At 43.1% G+C, this 19,593-nt stretch overlaps 1 protein-coding gene across 9 annotated transcripts in view; it reads left to right on the top strand.

Annotated features, from left to right (window-relative positions):
- The first annotated feature begins 7,812 nt into the window (after positions 1-7,812).
- Positions 7,813-19,593, top strand: part of agrn (agrin) — a 391,168-nt gene continuing 379,387 nt past the window's right edge. For 3 of the 9 annotated variants that reach the window (XM_054746151.2, XM_054746154.2, XM_054746157.2), the window contains exons 1-2: positions 7,813-8,354; positions 9,852-10,107. In XM_054746151.2, coding sequence (XP_054602126.2) covers positions 8,154-8,354; positions 9,852-10,107 — 457 coding nt within the window. In that variant the 5' untranslated portion in view covers positions 7,813-8,153. The remainder of the gene's footprint in view (positions 8,355-9,851; positions 10,108-19,593) is intronic. The other 6 variants (XM_054746152.2, XM_054746158.2, XM_015968514.3 and 3 more) reach the window with 3 other exon arrangements.

Genomic DNA, 19,593 nt, shown 5'->3' on the forward strand with positions numbered 1-19,593 from the left:
TTCACAGATTCATCACTCTGCAGCTTCAGGGCGTCTTTCCCACCAAAACAAGCTCTGTTTATGCAGCCTGTGGGAGAAAATCATCTCTAAGTTTGAGTCTTAGGAAAAGGCAAGCCAGTTAAATTTGCTTTGCAGAATAAAACAGGGCATGCAGACTATATTGAGTCAGTGAAAGGGAATAAACCAATAAGTGTTACATTTAAAGGCTTCCATCCATCCATCCATTCTCAGCTGCTTATGTGGGGTCGGGTCGTGGGGGCAGCAGCCAGACTTCCCTTTTCCCAGCCACTTGGGTCAGCTCCTCCGAGGGAATCCCAAAGCGTTCCCTGGACAGCCGAGAGACATAGTCCCTCCAGCGTGTCCTGGGTCTTCCTTTAGGTCTCCTCCTGGTTGGACGTGCCCAGAAAACCTCACCAGGGAGGCATCCTAACTAGATGCTCGAGCCATGCACTTTAGTTATACTGACAAACATCCTTTGAGAAAATTACTTGTCTATTTCCTTGGAGAACAGACACAGCACTAAGAAAATTCACAAGATTTTCTCTGTATTTGCATACCCATAAGGAAGTTTTAAAGCAATCTATTTTTCTAAACAAAAACTCACTTTCTCACTGCCTTTCCGTGAGTTTTGTGGCTGCTGCCAGAAGATTCCAGATGACAAGTGAAGATGAGTTATACAAAGTAGGTTGATAAATAGATAAATTCATTGTTATATCAAGTGATAGCCCTCTTGGGTGTTTTACAGTAGGGAGCACTTACTGCACTTATTACGGTAATATTTTTCCAGCATTAGAGGTGGTTTGGTGGTTTGCTGTCTTGCATCTAGCTTGCTGTTGTAGTAACAAGTCATGGCAGTAAAACACCACGATTTACTCATTATTCACTTTACACATACATTTCACTGTAATGTTGAGTTGTTCATATTTGAAAAATTGGCTTGAGATAATTTTAGAGCCGACTATATGCTTTTAGTTCACTGTTAGCTTAGTTAGCTCAACATTAGCCTTTAGCTTGCTTCATCCAATATCAGAGTGAAACAAAAAGAGGTTGTAGCTTCTGAGCGGTGCAAGAAACAACTTTGTTTTAGTTTAGTTTTTTGGCTGTCTGTATCAAATTACATATGCCAGTGCTGCAGTGTTAGCTTGGTGCAGACTCAGCAACCTCGCAGGGCTCACAGATTGCAAACAAAGGCTACATTCCTCTTTGACCATTTCAAAAGGGGAAAAACTGACAACCCCCCAGTTAGCTGAGAATGAAATATGTTTCAGTATAACCTTCCTTCCAGCATGATTGAGACATTAGACTGTTTTGTGATGATTTCAATTTAGAAATCTAACATATTTTACCTTTAAGACTGAGCTGCATTTGATATATTTCCACATAGCCATCAGAAAATCCTGTAGAGTGAGATACATTTTAGTTTAGCCTTTTAAAGGTAATTACATTTATTTTTGGTAATTTGTAAGTATTTTTTGTAAAGGTTACAAATAATCAGTACCTCACCCTGTGTAGAGGGAGATCGAATTACCTCACATTGGAGATAGTTTACATCCAGTTGGATTTATGGTTTAATTCACACATACAGTATGTGAACATTCAAAAGACAGAATAAAATACACTTTTTTACAGTGAAATGTTGGCCACTTGAAGGGTGTATTGTGTAAAAATATCTTACTTATTCTTATGGTCTGAGAGACAAGTGTTTGCTGGCAGGATTGATGAGCTAACCAACAGACCAAGTGCAGTCAAACCAAAATGTTTTGCTTCTTTCTTAAAATGGCTTTTTAACATTCATTAGGCTCCGCTCTCTTGGCTTCACTTCGTTCAAAGGAGCCAGTCTTTTGAACGGCTCTTTGAGGTAAATGACCGACTAATGAACGGCTCCCATGAAAGAGCCATAAATCCAATCACTACCACATGACAGAACTCCTTCAGACTTGTGTTATTTGTGGAGATAAAACATGTTTATGTTTATGTTTATGTATTTAGCAGACGCTTTTGTCCAAAGCGACTTACAAGTGATAATCGGCATGTTGCCCTTGAGGCTAACAACAACAATAACAACAACAACAACAAACAATTTCCAGTCAGTCGTAGGTGGCAGTGAGGCAGAATGATGAATCATGGGGAGGAGGGAAGAAGGAGTGGACGGTAGAGAGGGGGGACGGGTGCAGGGAGGGTGCTAGTTAAGAAGATGCTCTCTGAAGAGCAGGGTCTTCAGGAGTTTCTTGAAAATTGAAAAGGAAGCCCCTGTTCTGGTAGTGCTTGGAAGGTCATTCCACATTTGTGGAACAATGCATGAGAAGAGTCTGGATTGTCCTGAGCGTGGTGTAGGCACTGCTAGCCGACGATCCTGTGATGAGCGGAGCAGCCGGGCCGAGACGTAAGGTAGATGGGAGCCGTACCATCTCGGACTTTGTATGCTAGTGTTAGCAATTTGAATTTGATGCGTGCTGCTAGCGGTAGCCAGTGGAGCTCAATGAACAGAGGGGTGATGTGTGCTCTTTTAGGCTGATTGAAGACCAGACGCGCCTCTGCGTTCTGGACCATTTGAAGAGGTCTCACAGTGCAGGCTGGAAGACCAGTTAGAACATCAACGTTACACACGCATCTGACCCTCTTCACACACTCTCACGCCACACACAATGGTAACAATAAATAACAATCCAATATAAAAATGAGAGATAAGGGTTAAAACTTATGTTTCAATAAAAGCAGCATAAAAGATTCTGACAGTTGAACTGTTTTAGGATGGCAACAACACACTTTAGTTTTGGCTAGCCTCAAACTAGCAGTTAGCACATCAGTCCTGAAGGAATCAACTCTTATTTCTTCACGTTTCACAAAGATTCATGTTATTTTATTATTTTTTTGCAAGATACCGGTACTCATGATAAACACTTTGTGCAAGAACAAAAAAAAAAAAAAAACTGAGGAGGGGGAATCTTGAAATTCACACAATAAGCACATCACCTTGAGTTCATTGACAACATGTTTCCAGTCAGGTGTAAAGATACTGCTGCAGGGAACTAAACACCAGGCCTGTAATCTGAAGCAGATAGATGCCAGGCAGCTGAAGCTTGCTCCACTGTTCTCATGCTGATACCTGATAAAGAGGCGTAGGCCTGTCTTCTCAAAAAACAAAAGAGCTACAGCAGACAAGTGTGATAACACTGGAATGTCTAATTGGAGTTGGTTGCATATCTTCTGCAACGCAATGAACGGCAGGAATGAACAGACACAATAAAGATGGAGGATGTTCAAACAAAACCAAACTGGATGCAAGGAAAGGGATTCACTTCGGAAGGGACGGTGCATTATTTATGTGCCACATAGTGTAAGGTATCGCTTACATGAGTCGAACACAAGCCAGGAGGCTGGGTTGGTTTTCAGTTCTGCACTCAGCTGTGATTCTCTGAGATGCAAAGACGAGCAGAGCTGCAGCGCTCGCAGCTGCTTCCCAACACACAGCCTCTAGACTGCATTCAAATTGTTTCTAAATGCTGCAGCTCAGGTTGCAGCTCTTTTTTCCAGGGACACACGCCTGAACAGTCAACTTCCACCAGGTGCGGGCGTGTCAGCCATCTTCATAATTTATTAAAATAAGCTGTAATAAAACAAGATTGACTTCTGGAATCTGTTTTATGAAGCCAAAACCCTCCAGATGCTGCAGAGAGTCAATATTTTATGTAAATAATTAAAAATTTAAAAACTTTTACAAGCTTAGTAATGATCTAATGTTTTTATATCCACAGTAAATTCCTGTGGGATAAAAGAAAAAAAGTCCTCCTCACTAACCTCTTCTTCTTTATCTCCTCCTGCGGCTGCAACTGTCTTCACTTTGTTTCCCACACCTTCCAGCTGTTTCAGCCCGTTGCTTGTTAAAGCCTGTTTACGTTTGTGTGTTGAAATGTTTTTAGGAGTGAGACCATCAGAAGATAACCTCACAGAGAGCTGTGGTGGGAGATCCACTGGGAAATCTCGTGTTAGTAAAGTTTTTTTGTATTCCCACCAAACACACAGAAGCATCTAATGCAGTAGATGTAGAAGTAAATACACTCTAAAAATGAAATGTTGAAATTACTTAACCAAGTTATTTCAACTGGTTCTGCAAACCTTGTTTCCTAAATGTGAAGAGTAATGTACATGGAATATGTTAAAGTAAGTGTATATTACTGGCAACATTTAAAGCTACAATGGCAAATATGTAAAACAAGCTAGCTTAAAACGGTTTTCAGTGTGAGATATCTCAGAATCCCTAAAAACCTAAGTTGACCTTTGTTTTAATTCTTTTCTAAACACAGCGCAGATTTGTTTTTACCTTTTTTTGCAGACAAGTTTAGGCTAACGCTGCAGTCTTCCTCAGAGCACTGCCGATGTTGGTGGCATCACTTCCTTCTTCGTTTATCTGCAGGCAGCGGTGGACGATGTCGCCCTCTACTGCCCGCCTCGTTGATGACAAGGCCCCATGCGTGAGCCAATGTGTAAACTCCATCGTCTCTATTCACGGTCCTGGGTCCATGTTGCCTTATTCCTATCGCTTCCTTAATCCATCTTTTGTATTTTTGTGTTTATGATCTTTGTTTTTTCCCAGTCCATTATATGGTTTTGCCTTGTGCAGTGGTTGTTTACGGCTGATATTTTATTGTACTTTCTGCTTCTTGTTCTGCTGCTCTTATGTGTCTTGGACTGGTTTCTTTCTGTATGTTCCAGGGGCGGATTTAGGACTGAAGAAGATCCGGGGCTTAACACACGCACGCATGTGCATGTGCGCCTGCGCGCGCGCGCGCACACACACACACACACACACACATGACACGCACTAGTCAACATCATATATATTTGTCTTGTACCACATAATTTTTTATCTGAAACTATATATTAAGCATTTTCGGGGCAGAGTATTGTTCCTGTTAGTGTTTAGTGTGAGGTGATAGTAAATGTTCCCTTTCTTTCTCCAACAACTTTACCTGATAGTAAGCTAACTTTAGGCAAACCAGCAGCACAACAAATATTTTCTAATAAGACTCACAAATCTGAGTCAGCACCAGTCTCATCAAAGCTGGGGATCTGTCGCCGTACTTTTGGTCTAAAAAAACGTCCTTATGTCCATCTTCACTCATGCATTACAGGCAGAGACTGTAGAAGAAGCCGGCTGCTGAAGGGCTTCTTCTTCAGTGGTGGAGGCTGAGGCAGGCTGTATACAAACTACTGCCAGCTGCTCCCTCTCTGTTGGACTTTGGTACTGCATGTTACTTCCAAGTTTTAGATCCGGGGCTTTTCATAAAACATTCGGGGCTTGAGCCCAAGTAGCCGGGCCTAACCCCGCCCCTGGTGTGTTCTATTGTTGGTGTGTTGAGTTGGCGTCCGGTTTCTCTTACGTATGTTTTACTGCAGAGTTTGCATGGGATTTCATGTATGACTCCACATTTTTGTCCAGCTGATGTCTTGTTTTTTGGGTGTACGGGTCTTTTTCTGACTCTCATGTATTGTTGGTGTGTTTACGTAGTGTTTTCTCATCGTTATCATTATTTTTTCTGCTACGCCTTGGATGTATGGAAGTGGTTTTGGTTCTTGCCTTTCTTGATTTCTGGTTCTTCATTTTGGTTCGTCTTTTGTTTCTGTTGTTGTTTTTCTTTGTTTATTGCCCATGTCGGGTATCCACAGCTTTCTAAAGGGTTTCTAAGCGATGGTTCTCTTGATTACGGTCTCGTTCTTCTGTTATTATGTTTGCTCTGTGGTACTATGTTCTGATCACTGACATTTTATACATAGGATGTTCTGATGCCCATAATAAATACCGGTCTGCGTGTGTTGGTTTCCTGTCAGTAACGCCACCATCGTCAGTGCTCTGAGGAAGGCTACAGCGTTTGTCAAAACTTGTCAGCAAAAAAAGATAGAAACAAATCTTATACTCCGTTTAGAAAAGAATGAAAACAAAAGAAGGATTACACAGAACGAACGTTCAAAAGACCTTTTTAACATTCATTAGGCAGACTGGATTCCAGATATCTACAATTCTATTGTGCCTAGTAGAAATGAACATTTCAGACACCCATTAGAACATTCTTAAGGAACAAACCTTTTAGAAATGTTCAGTAGGAATCCTTTCTTGTTATAGATATTTACAATGTAATGGGTTATAGAAGATAAAAGTAACGTCACAGTTACTTAACTAATTACTTTACAACATGGTAACTGAGTTACTAACTCAATTACTTTAGGGAAAAAGTAATTTGTAACCATAAATACTTTCTACCATAAGATGCCCAACACTGGTTATAAAATAAAGACTTTTCCAATGTTAAAGCCAATGAAAATGTTTTTAAGACCACGTAGTCTGCCTTTCACCCTCAGCTTTCAACTCCAGGTTTTAATAACGTTTTATGTCACGGGATGGTTTCAGAAAAGATTTGTGTTCAAACCGTGTTGGCTCAGCTTCACCTGACCAGAAGAAAAGCAACGTAGAGAAAGCGTTCACCTCTATAAAACGATGTTAGAGGAAACAGCAGCAGTAAACTCTGACTTTATTTTATTTTATTTAAAACACATGTTGGGTTTACTTGGGTCACCACTGAAACCTGCTTGGACACATTTCTGCAAATATCCTTGTGAGCAACTGTGCATAACCAAGCCTGTCATTTTCCCAAGAATAGATCTGCAGTTAAAATTACAGCTGTTGGGGAGAAGAAATTTACGCTCTGCCTGCTACTAAAAAGAACCTCTGACAAAAAGATCCATATGGTTGCATTTACAGACCGACACTTTTTAGCAACTTCAGGGGAATCTCTAATAATACTCGTTACACGTTGGGTTTGGATGTTCGCTCACTCAAGCTGCACGACCTAAGGTGTTCCCAGAGTCACATCTGCATAGAGGCTGTAGAGATTATAAAGTACTGTTGAATAGATGCTAAAGACCAAGTTACAAAACTCAAAAACCTAACAGACTGGGGGGGGGGGGGGGGGGGGGGTCTTTGTCCAGGGAGGTGTGTGGGATAAATTAGCAGAATTGATTCTACAATCATTCATCTTTTGCCTTCCCTTGAATTTTGATCTCCACTTTATGCCATGTCCATTTTCTCTTTCTACTCTGCTTGAGGATCATCTCCTTCCTGTATTCTCTAGGTCTTCTACTTCCTCTTTGAACTATTTTATTTGGCAACCTATTTATTGGTGCATTACCACCACCAACTAGACTGGGGCAAGGCCCAGGACTCTAAATATAATTTATGTCAATCTGGAAAAAAATTAACAGTCATTTAGAAACGTTCTTTAGGTCCGGGGCCAGAAACCAATGTCAAAGGTGCATGCTGCAACCTACTGTTATTAGGATTTACAGCCGCAAGACTTTTGTGGACAATCTAAAGTCAAGTTAAATTGAACTCAGTGAGGGGGCATGCGCCACCCCAGGCCTCTCCCTGGTCACGCCCCTGGGTGGACCCCACTTTTTGGGTCAAATTAAATAATAAATGACATTTTACTTTAACTGATTAGAAATTAGTTTTGTTGTATTTGATGTCAGCAGAATAACTTTTGAAGAATTCCCCAGTAAGGTCAACTTTGGGAGCCAATGCAGATTGCTGGGGGGGTGGGGGGGTAGGCTTGGGGGTCCACCATGAGGACCGGAGGTAGAGACGCCCTGTGTCCGACTGGGGGCGGCGTTGGATAGCCTCCTTCAGGCATCTTTCCCCCGTCACCCCTACCATCCGCCTCATCCTCGCTCTTTGGATCAGCAATTCAAATTGCATGCAAATCCAGGAGCGTCGCTGTGGAAGTGTGTGTGTGCGCGCGCGTGTGTGTGTGAGAGTGAGAGAGAGAGAGCAAAGAAAGGAGAGGGGGTGAAGAAGAGAGGTGTAGTTGCATTCCTGGAAAGAGATCCCTGCCCCTTCCTCCTCGCTCCTCTCCTCCCTCCTGGTCTCCAGCCACACCGGCGGCGGCGGCAGAGAGGGGTTTTGAACCCGGGCTGCAGATGCGAGGAGCGGGGCTGGCTGCAGGCTGAAAGACGCGCTGCTCTCCAACGCAGGGAAGTTGTCGGACGGAGAGGAAGGTTTTAAATCGGGCTCGCGCTGTTTTTTCTGTAGTTCCTCTGGACGCACCAGGTTTAATTAGAGAAAAGGAAAAGTTGAACTTTGCGTCGGTGCGGTGGTGGCCATGGGTTCCCAGCGGAGGCTCCAGGCCGGCCGGACAGCGCTGCTCCTGGCGGGGCTGCTCCTGCCTCTGTGGCAGCCCTGCGTCGCGAGTTGTCCGGAGAAAGACTTGGAGGACCGGGAGGAGGAAGCCAACATAGTCCTGACCGGAACCGTGGATGAAATCCTTAACGTGGACCCGGTGCATAACTCATATTCTTGCAAGGTGAGTGTTTTCGTGGCAAATGCGCACTTGTCTCGGTGGCTGAGACACCTGCCAGTGGGCTTTAGAACTTTTCCCACCATTCTGATGATTTTCTTTCGTTTCCCAGCTGATTAAACCCATTAACACCGAGTTTTTGTCCAACTCTGAATTGCATCAGAAGCTTTTCTGAAATCTTTTACAAACTCATTCACCCAGAAGCATTTGGCAGCGATTACATGGACACTGACAGTCAGTCCTCTCTGCCCCCGACACAAGGAGCTTTTTTCATTTTTTATTTCCATTCACCAATTACAGCTAAGAGGCAGGCCTAACCGACCATGTAATCATCCCCAACATACTGCAGCAGGAAGCTGGTCCCCAGGTGGCCCCCTCCTGCAGCCTGCTGATGTCAAGTAATAAAGATTGAAAATATACAACCTGTCATCTCTCTGTAGCTGCAAGGATCACATTTTTGAGTCTTGATTTAATCTATTGTGCTCCTGACAAGGAGTTTGTGATTTGTGACAGAGTCATTCATGTCCTCAGGGAGAATTTAGTGCATGTTTTTGAGAAAAGATCAACAACTTTCCACAAAAACGTAATAAAGTCACTTTTATACAATAATATTTGTATTGTGCGTGTAGACCAGTGGTTCCCAACAGTTTTTCCTTACGGACCCCCTAGCCTGGGTCCAAGTCCAGTGAGGACCCCAACACCAACTCCTACCAGCAAATATGCGTCAAAAGTGATTTAATGCAGACATACAGAGTTATGGCTCTCTAAGTTTTAATTATACTACTGGGTGTGCTGTTGGCATTTTTAAAAATGCTCCTTTTAAAAATATAATCTTGGTAACCTGACAGCTTCAGCACAGACAAAATTGTGGGGACCCCCTTGGAAGGTCATGGACCCCAGATTGGGAACCACTGATAGTTAAGCTTTTCTATACACACAATAAAACATTGCGTACAATTTTCTTTATTTATTTAGTTAAATTTCTGATTTATTGGCTTTATTTTAGAACAACTGAAGACCCCCTAAAATGTTCCTTTTTCCTATGTCTTCCTTCCTTGACCCCCGTTCATTGTGAAACTAACTTTTGCACCGTGGCTGACTTGCGGTAGGCCACTCTATAATCTGTGAAAAATAAACAAGTTGTGTTTGGTCAGCTCCCTTGCGGCTCTTTTCCTTTTTGCCCACTTGCTTCCCGTCTCCCGATGAATGAATGGGAAAGATTAGAGGCACACACACACGGCTCTCCTTCTGTTAACAGAAACCAGCAGCAAAGTGTAGAAATGAGACGAGACGACGAATATGTAACAGAAAAACCGACTTTTTCCATGGCTTTGCATAAAAGTTGGGAAAGTTTAGACTTCAACTCCAACTTATCTATCATCACAAAAACGTTAAACACTCTAGAAACTTCACACCTCCACATATTGATGAAGACTGTTTCTGTTGCTACTTGCTACAAATTAGAAACACCCTTTGCATTTTTTGTGATGTCCTTTTCTGAAGGTCAGAGTGTGGCGTTACTTGAAAGGGAAGTCCAGCGTCAACCGTGAAATCCTCCTGGATGGAGGCCACAAAGTGATGATTGGTGGATTCGGGAACCCCCGGATCTGTGACAACCAGGTAGCCACGGGCGACACTCGCATATTTTTCCTCAACCTTCCCCAACAGTTCGTGGAGCAAAAGAACGAACTAATGCTCAACTCGAGTTTGATGAGGATTACTCTTCGCAACCTGGAGGACGTGGAGCACTGTGTGGAAGGTAAGCATGCCAGAATGACTCCCCGTGTACGCTGTCTGGAAATGAGCTCATCTGGATTTAGGGTATTTGTTCTACGTTGGTAAATCTAGGAGTAGCTCAGAAGGTAGAGCGGGTTGTCCAGTGATCAGAAGTTTGCAGGTTCGATCCTGGCTTCCACCAGAGAATGCTGCTGTTGTGTCCTTGGGCAAGACGCGTAACACACCTTGCCTGCTGGTGGTGGTTGGAGGGACCGGTGGTGCCAGTGTTCGGCAAGCCTCGCCTCTGCGAGTGCGCCCCAGGGCAGCTGTAGCTACATCGTGTCTCATCCCCACCAGGGTGTGAACGTGTGTGTGAATGGGTGAATGACTGATTGTGTTGTGAAGCGCCTTGGGGGGTTGTAGAACCCTAAGAAGGTGCTATACAAATACAGGCCATCTACCATTTAGGAGTGATTTTGTATTTCACGGTCAGATTAGCTGTTTTTGAAGACTCTGTGATTGGAAGTCACTTGGAGCAGCCAGGAGTTCATCCCTGCCGCTAAATGCAGCCTCGGGGTCACGGTGTGAAAGTTTTACCAAACTCCATGAAACAAGAACACCTGAGGCACTTTAGAAGCTTGGTTGCCATGGCGTTGCTTCAGTCGTTCAGAGCAGCCCAGAGGTAGGCGTGACTGAACTCTGGAACGCGGTGAAGGGATGATTCGCAACCCTTGTACCGTGTAGCTGGGCCATTTTATTAGACCAGAAGATGAACTCACGCTGTTTTTACAAACACAAGCGACTCGGAAGCACGCAGGTTCACATCGATTGTTACAGGTGACCTGCGGACTTCTGTATTTTAGCGTTCCTGTAAAACGACGACTGTGGAGAGCAACAAGCTGAAAGCAGGGTTGAACAATGAGTAAACCTCAGCCACATGGACAAAATAAGAAATGATTGATGCTGCTCATTGAATTCCTTTGCATAACAGCTTCAGCATGAAACAAGTTAATTACCTGCTGTTATTCTTTGAAATCCTTCTGTAGTAATTTGTCAGGTCCTCATAAGAAGAACCATGTGGCTTTCACTAATAAATCTCACCACTGACCGTGACTTTGAGACTCGAGCAGGCCGTGCCCTCACGCCAGTGAGGCATAAGCTCGCTGCTGTTTAACTTTTACAAGGTTGGCAGCCGTTCAAAGTTTGAATTGAGCTCCTAAACTAGTCGGGAGCACCAGGAATGAGGTAAACCAGAGAGAGAATCGCTTTTTAGAATCCCGTGCTCTATAGTTCTTCTCTCTGAACAGTTCAGGGTGGTAGGATGTTCCATGGATGGAGCTTGTTTGCAGTGTTAAGTTGCATTTGGCACACACATAAAACTTCTTCTGTTTGTCTGTCCAGGCACGAAACACTGCTTTGCTAACCTTTTTATTCAGCCCCCTTTTCTTCCCCTTAGACTCCTGCAGAGAAAAGGGGAGTTTCTTGGCTCTGGACAACTGTCTAGAATGTGCCTTTTTTGTTTTGAGGCTTTGTATTTGAAGAGGGTTTACTTTGCATCGCCTGATTTTCTCATATCGTCTTGCACTTAAATGAATAGTTGAGAGAAAAGTACAGCAAGGGATCATTAAAGAAAAGTAGGATGCAAATCTCTTTAACTAACAAGACACAGACGTTTTTATCCTCTGGTGATGCACTAAGTCATATTTAAAGAACGTCCTCTTGTCCAGACCGATTATGATGTCTAACTTTTGTTTTTGGCGAGTAAAACTGGCCCTGATAATTAGCCCATCCAGAGAAGAATGAGCGCTCAGGCTTGCTCAAGTGAGGAGTTTTAATTAAGAGAACCGAGTCAGATCCCGTCCTTTCCACTTGAACACTAACCCCAGGAACTGTGGGAAGAGCATGCAGCGGGACAAGACTCTACCTGCCGCTGATCCCGTCGCACCCTCCCCTTCTCTCTTCTCATTCTTGACATTTTCGATAGCTAGGACAGACTTAGGAATGCCTGGCAGAGTGCTAGGTGGGGAGGTGCATTGTCTGAAGAGGAAGAAAAAAGGCTTTGTGTGAGTGCCTTTGCTGCTGAAAGCCTTGAGGTAGACCCGGACATGAGGGAGAATGAGATGAGCAAACTGAAGCCAGGAAAAAGGCCTTGCTTTTAAAATGTATGACTAGAAAAACTCTGAAAGGTTGTGTTTGGTGAGCATTAGGGTTAAATCTGGGGGGCACGATGATAGAAACCTTACGTTTTACACTCTTGCTGTTATTGTGCACTTCATGCAGACTGGGGGCAAGTGACTCAGTCCTTGAGTCCTTATCCCATTTGTCATCTTCTCATTGTCTGCTCACACCAACAGATAGAGCCATCCTAATTTTATTTATGGTTCTGGAGAATAGTAAATCTAGTAAATAAAAACCTTGTGAAGAGCAATAGTCCCATCTCCATATCTTTGTACAAAATGAAGCCTAAAGGATCTGATGCTGCCCCCTGTGGGTTGAACTGTGGCTACTGCATTTTAAGTTTGTGATTGACTGGGGCTGGTACAATTTCACGTCATCATACAGTCGCCTTCCACGCCCCTTCCCTCCCAGGAAGCGTCATTTGGAATCATAAGCCAAGGAAGGTGCCGCCTTTCTTGCCTCTGATTGGCTGGAAGGGCCTATGTAGGAGACCGTTTTCCCTCTCTGCAGGGTTTTTATTTTACAGCCAGATCTTGAGGTGTTTTTTGAAGAAAATGTGAAGTCATCGCTCTTAATAAACATTCCCAGCAAACATTGTCATGCCGGCAACGTGGTGCCAACGGCCAAAAATGGTCGCGGTAGGGTGGCTTAAATTGGTAAAAAACATGTAACTGAACATTTCCTAAAAATCCATTCAGATACATTAGAACACGTCTACAGTTACCTGGGGTTACATTATTTTGACAATTTGTTACGTGTAGTTCCAACATATAGCATGTTGTGAATCCATTGTACGTTTATATCTACCTACTAGGTAACATTCTGTACATGTCAAAGAAATGGCTCAACTGGTAATGGGCTCGACACACGGGAGGCAATAAATGACCACGATCAGCGAAATTTGTCGCCGTCGCTTTTATTACCTGACACATGGGAGGCGATCCGCGGCAGCGGCCAGCGGCAAAGCCGTCTACGCGTTCTGTTCCATGGTGAAGTCGAAACTTCCGTTGTTTTGTTTGGCTGTGTCAGGTTGGAGGGAATTAAGGTTATTTAAGCGGTTCAGAGTTAATAAAGCGGTAGATATGATGTTTCACAAGGTGCTGCTAGAGTTATGTGAAATCTTACTTCTGATTTTACTATATAAAACATAATAATAATCAACTTCTCCCTCATGTTTGCTCGGAGGTGTACGGAGCATCCTGTCCGCTCATTGGTCAGTGAATGAAACCTCCGTTGATTGGTCCTCGTCCGAGCGACAGCGATGAAAAGTTGAAAATGTTTCAACTTTCTGGGATCGTGTCGCTGGGTCGTCCGTGCACGGCACGTGCACGAGTGCAAAATTTCACACGCACGTTTTTCGCGTTTCGATTAGTAGGAGAGAGACCCGCGATTATCGCTTTGTTGCGCATGTCTCATTGAAAATGAATGGAGGAGAGGCGATGTCGCCTCCCGTGTGTCGAGCCCATTAGGCATCTGGTTTTCACGCTGATGATCAGGATTCGAATTCAGGCTGGGATGTTCAAGATCCCGACTCAGATGGCACACATAAATGTATTTTTTTATTCAAGTAATTATATTTTATTACAGTAATGATATATTTAAAAAAATACATAGCAAAACAGGACACAATGGTTATTATAGCACTAAGTTCACATTTTGTTTACAAGACTCCCCAAAGCAGCTTTCTATTGGTGGCAGGAGAATGATCTGCACTTAGTGAGGGAAGACGGCTTGCTGCTAAAGGAATCAGCCAATCGTAGTAGAGCCCTTCTAGCCCATCAGAGGCGAAAAGACGGGATCTTCCTTGGACATACTACGATTCTACTACTATGACGCTCCCGGGAAATTCCCAATGCCCCTCCCTGCCTCCTGGCAAAGCCCACTTTCATAGCATTTTTCAAATCTTGACTGGGGGTGGAGTTACATTTTCTGATGGTGTGCAATGCCTCTTTAAGATATTTTGTTTTGTTTGCCTCAACTGACCTACCTTAAATTGAAGTAGTTGTCATATTCAGCAAGGATAATGTTTAAAGTTTAAAGATGCATGATAGGAGAAATGTGACGTTTAAACATATATCGGTATCGGTTTGAGTTAGACTTTAGTGGTTAATGGGTAAAAAAGCCGTCGAACATCCCCAGTTTCAGTCATTTGTGCTGGTAAAGCATCTGTGTGTCAAACAGCGTCCATCACACTAGGGATGTGTATTGGTGAAATTCTGGCGATACGATACGTGTCACGATACAGGGGAGACGATACGATATATATTGCGATACATTCAGCCAGACGATATTAGCGATTTTTTTAGACTGAAATTATTGTTGGAAAAATCAATAAACAGATATCTCATGTTTAACATGAGGTATCTGAACCATAATAGAGGGATTTACATGTCAGTGGTGGAAACAAAACACATTGCACACTGCTGCCAGCTAGCGGTCGGCGTTTGAATTTCACCAACATAAATAAAATACACAAGTGTTTGTATGAAAATTCTTCCAAAAATTCGATATGCTGCTTTTTAATACCGATATAATATCGCAGGATATTGCAATATATTGCCTTATCGATATTTTCACAATCGATACATCACACTAAGGCTGTGTTTTTATTAAGCTCGGTAGAATTGTTTGTATTATTATTTATTTTATTTTAGTAACGATGATGAAAACAAAAGCGGGGGGTGTCGGTTGTCGGAGGAAAGGAAGCGCTCCTGATGGAGAAGTGTTGAGCAGACAGGGAGATGGTATCGGTCTCGCTCTGTTTATCAGCTGCTTTTGTTTCAGCTTTTGATAACTCGATGTCAGAGTCTTTTCCCCCGAGGGACCTGATGCAAAACAGCAACAAAGAGCTTTTTCTTCCTCTGGTCTTGATCTCTTCCTCCCCTTCCCGTTTTTATCTCTAACTTTGTACAAGGAGAGAACCGAGCCAGACACAAGTTCACGCATAGTCATGCAACAGCTGCATGAGAAATCATTTCTTTGTCCCCTTTGTGTTGTGTCTATTTAAATCCATAAAGCTGAGGGCAGCTAGTGTGCGCGCTGCCGGTGTGGAATGTTGCCGAGTTTCCCTTACGACGCTGACTCGATATGATGCATGGTGCATCGGTCCAGAGGCTCGCTGGTAATGAGGTTAACCGGGCTTCTTGAGAACATGATGGGGGTTCTGATCTGCCAGCAGGTGGTCCTGCTTAATGATGGGTGAGCAGGCAGACCTGTGGAATGCTTCCCGGGGTGGGTGGGATTTGGAATGACTGTTTGAATGCCCCCCCCCCCCCCCTTCCTATTTCTCCTCCAGTGCTTTTTTCAGTGAATGAACCATGGCCTTGTGGAACACTTTGAGCTTTTCCCCACTGTTTGTGCAAGGAGGAGGCTAAGAATTCCTAACCTGGCTGCCTCCTCCTCCCCCATTACCTTCTTGATATGTGATGAGATAATAACAGAATGATAACAAAATGGGTCAGCGTGAACACTTCGGCTTTTCGTGCAGCTTTCTGCAGCTCAGCTGACTTTTACAGACGGATAAAGTCTCATTAAGTCTTTCAAAAAGGAAGGAAAAATATTTTTTCTAAGCAGGAAATTCCAATTTGTGTTAACATGGACATCTACGGCATTTTAAAGAGTTTTACGAGTAAAATACTTTTAAAATTAGTTACCTGAACTTTATCTGTTGCAGAAATGAATCTTATGTCTTATTGGTTAAAGGCTAGTTCAAGTACAGCCAAGATTAAAGTGGAATAAAAACAGCTCAAAATCCTAACATTTCATAGTGTTTCTTAATTTTGTTGACTTTGTTAAAACCTTTCAAAGAATTCCTGCTAGATTTGACCCAAAGATGCACCAAGAGTGTTGCATGTAATGGGAAACAGGCGTCAACATTTAAATAATAACATTTCATTAATTATGACACTTTGAAGATTGGAGCTGCTATATTCCTCCAAACCGTGGTTCAGGAAAACTTGCTACAACAGGTGAGATGAATCTTATTTGTTACAAAGTGGCTGAAACATCCCCCTAAGTTTCGTGATGAAACAGAAGTGGTCCGCACATCTTCCCCTGAAGATGAATTTGATTTCACGTTTGATGATCTCCTCTGAGTTTCCCTCTTTGTTCCGTGCGTGGTGGTCCGCCTCCGCGATGAAACACTGGGACAACTTGCTGCATGTTTTCCTGCCTTATAATTAAAATATTAAGCCTCGACACCACCTGCTCGTTTTTAATCTTCCTGAGAATATCTGCAGATAGATGAGATCCCTCGTGTTGCGCTGTGAAACTTGAATAAGTTACAAGAACTCACAGGTACGGAGGAACGTATAGGTTTTCCTAAAGGGGAGGATAGAATTGATTTTATCACACCTCTGGAAACGTTGTGAGATCATGATGCAGCTGCTTCCAGGTGACTGAGCTAAAGCACCGGGGGTCTTTATCCAGTCCAAGTCTGCACAAGCACCCTTTTGTCTTCAGGGATCATGGGAAGTCAAGAATAGTAACTTTGAGGATTGGATTTTTCTCAGGCTCCTTGACTGGATTAGACTATTGACTAAGCGCGAGGGTTTGCTGGGTGCATTGCTGTTTTTAATAAAGGAAGATGCACTCTTGGTAAATCAGTATCCTATTTGGCTTATGTCGAAGCATTTATGCAGTGAAGTGAACAGAATTGAGTAAATGGGTAAGCTTGATGGAAGGCTTTGATAAAATAGCAACAAAGGCTTAAAAGGAGAAACAAGATCACTGGACTCGTTCGCTGGCTAACCCACTCTTCAGAGCTCTTGCAGATTTTAGATTTTAATTAAAAACGTGGGAGCGGTGAGCCTGCCTGGCGTAGCGATAAAAGCCTGAAATGAAAAAGCCTTGAAAGATGGAAGAGAGCAAAGGAGGAATGGCTCTGTTAGCTGCAGCCTGCTCACCTTGGCTTATATCCCAGCCAGAACCAAGAGTGTATCTCTGCTGCCGATAAGAATCACAGATGGTATCGATAGCGAACTCTAAGCATGTCACATCTCACATGTAGCAACGTGTCTGTCCTCACAGCCGAAGATAAGTGTAACATCGAACCGGTCCAAATATCAATGGAAAAGGAACTTCAAAAACATTTTCTGTAATATTTACGGACTTCTGCAAAACCCCAGCTCTCCATTGCATGCATAATGGTCACAGAATGTTCTTGAAGTGTATTACGCAGCTAATAGCCGCTGTTATAGTCAACAGGTATGTTTACACTGGCTGCAAAGCAGCGTGTCTAACCCTTCCTTTCATGCAAGAGTTGCATTATGTCCATGAAACGTAGAGCAGAGACATTAGCCACCGTTACAGTGGATGGGTGCATTTCCACCGGCCGCGTAACGTTTTGGAAGCATCCCAGAAGCGTAGAGATGCATTGCTCACATGTAGGGCTGCAGCTATCGAATATTTTTGTAATCGAGTACTCTATCGAATCTTTTTTTCGATTAATCGAGTACTCTAATAAATTACCCTTTTGTGTTTGTAAACCTTTATATCATATATTGATGAGCCAAGATGGCGCCGAGTATGGCTGCCTCGTCGCGAGCTCCACCAAGTTCCAACATTACACGCTCCATACTGTACATTAATGCCACTGTTTTGCACATACCAACCTCTGTACATTTTATATCTCTTATCTTATTGTTTACTTTATTCATTTGTATACTTAGATTAGCCATTTTTATATTTTACTTGTTTTTACATTACTGTATTTTTGCACAACTCTGTTGCTGTGAAGCTCGCACACAAGAATTTCACTCGCATGTACTGTACCAGTGTACCTGCACATGTGACGTGACAATAAAAGTGATTTGATATCAAATAGCATGTTATAATTATGAAAGACCTCTTAAAATGAGAAAGCAATTGCCAGTTATTCTTCAAGTTTTATTCAAAATTAGTTTGCATAACTTCAGCATTTCAACTTTACTTCACAGTAAACAAATGCCTGTGCAAAAAATAAGTAAACAACCTGAGCCGATTTTCCCCTCGTGCGAGAATCTGCTAGCCTGCAAGCCAGACAAAAACTAGGAGAATAACGCTGCGAGCGGCTGCGGCCCAAACAGAACCAGAACCGCTCACGGCGCAAACAGCTCGCCCCTGTTTCCCTATTAACACACGTCTGTTTTAATTTCCACACTTTTTTTCTCACACTAACGAGGATTGCCAAAAGCATGTTTGCTGTGGTTTTGTCAAATTATACTGATCACAAAACATTTATTTACTTTCTTTCGTTTTCCTCCGCCGCTCATAAATACCCGTGTCCTCCTGCAGAAACCCCGAGGGACAACAGACATCAATAACACAATAAAAAATCCGACGTGTTGTGTAAAAACTGCAATTTTTTAGCACATTTTAAGTCCGACGTGTTGCTACCAAACGTACGGTGTGAGCTGAAACTGAGTGCTACAAACGAAAAAGTCGCAGAGTCCGCAGAATATATAGAAAAACAGGCTAAAATGCATTCATTATCTTGTAGAGGCTCCGAGTCCGCTTGCAGACGTGACATTTACAGGTGCTGCAGCATGGAGGATGTGGTGTTGTGGTAGGCTAAATCCATTTTACAGTATTTACACTGGACTACGTTTTCTGCCTTACGACGTGAAAAATGGTCCCACAACTTTGACATTTTCTGTCTTTTTCGCCCTACACCGGGGTCTACGTTGTCCGCCATGGCTTAAGAGAAAGTTAAGTTACATTCGCTACTCGCAGTCCAGTGGGCATGTGCGTCACTTATTTCGGTCCGGGTGAAACATGACTCCGGGCGATTGCAAAGCCATGAATTAATTAAATATGAATTAAACGAATCCTCGAGGCAGAGAATTTGACTCGAGGATTTTTTGTACTCGAATTATTCGAGGTACTCGAGGAATCGTTTCAGCTCTACTCACATGTCAAGTCTATTTGTTGCACGCTAAGCTTCCAGAACGCGTCAAACCCCACAGTTCAGATCAGGCCAGACAGGAAGTGAAACTCGAAAGCATTTTAAAACTTCCCAAGACTTTCAAAATAAAAGTCACATGCAGATTTCCACTTGCTGACCTAGTAACCCAGCAAAGTTTTAAACCTCCCTAGTCGAGACAAACAGAACAGAAAGAAAACCCACAGACCTTTTTGGATGCATGCTGCCATCTTTCTTCTTCTAAAATCCTGAAATGACTCCGGGTGATCTCATGACCTTGTGGGACACGCTGCGTGGGACGTCTTCAGGGCCGTTTTGCGTCTGAAACACCCCCGGTTTGAAGGAAGCTTGTAAATTGCTTCTATTACGTTACGCGCCACTTACACATCCAGTGGAGAGTCGGGGGACGACGTTTCTCAAATGCATAGTGTAAATCCGCTGTAAACATTT

The sequence above is a fragment of the Nothobranchius furzeri genome, chromosome 15 (genome assembly GCF_043380555.1).
Source record: "Nothobranchius furzeri strain GRZ-AD chromosome 15, NfurGRZ-RIMD1, whole genome shotgun sequence".
In the NCBI taxonomy this organism is placed as follows: domain Eukaryota; kingdom Metazoa; phylum Chordata; class Actinopteri; order Cyprinodontiformes; family Nothobranchiidae; genus Nothobranchius; species Nothobranchius furzeri.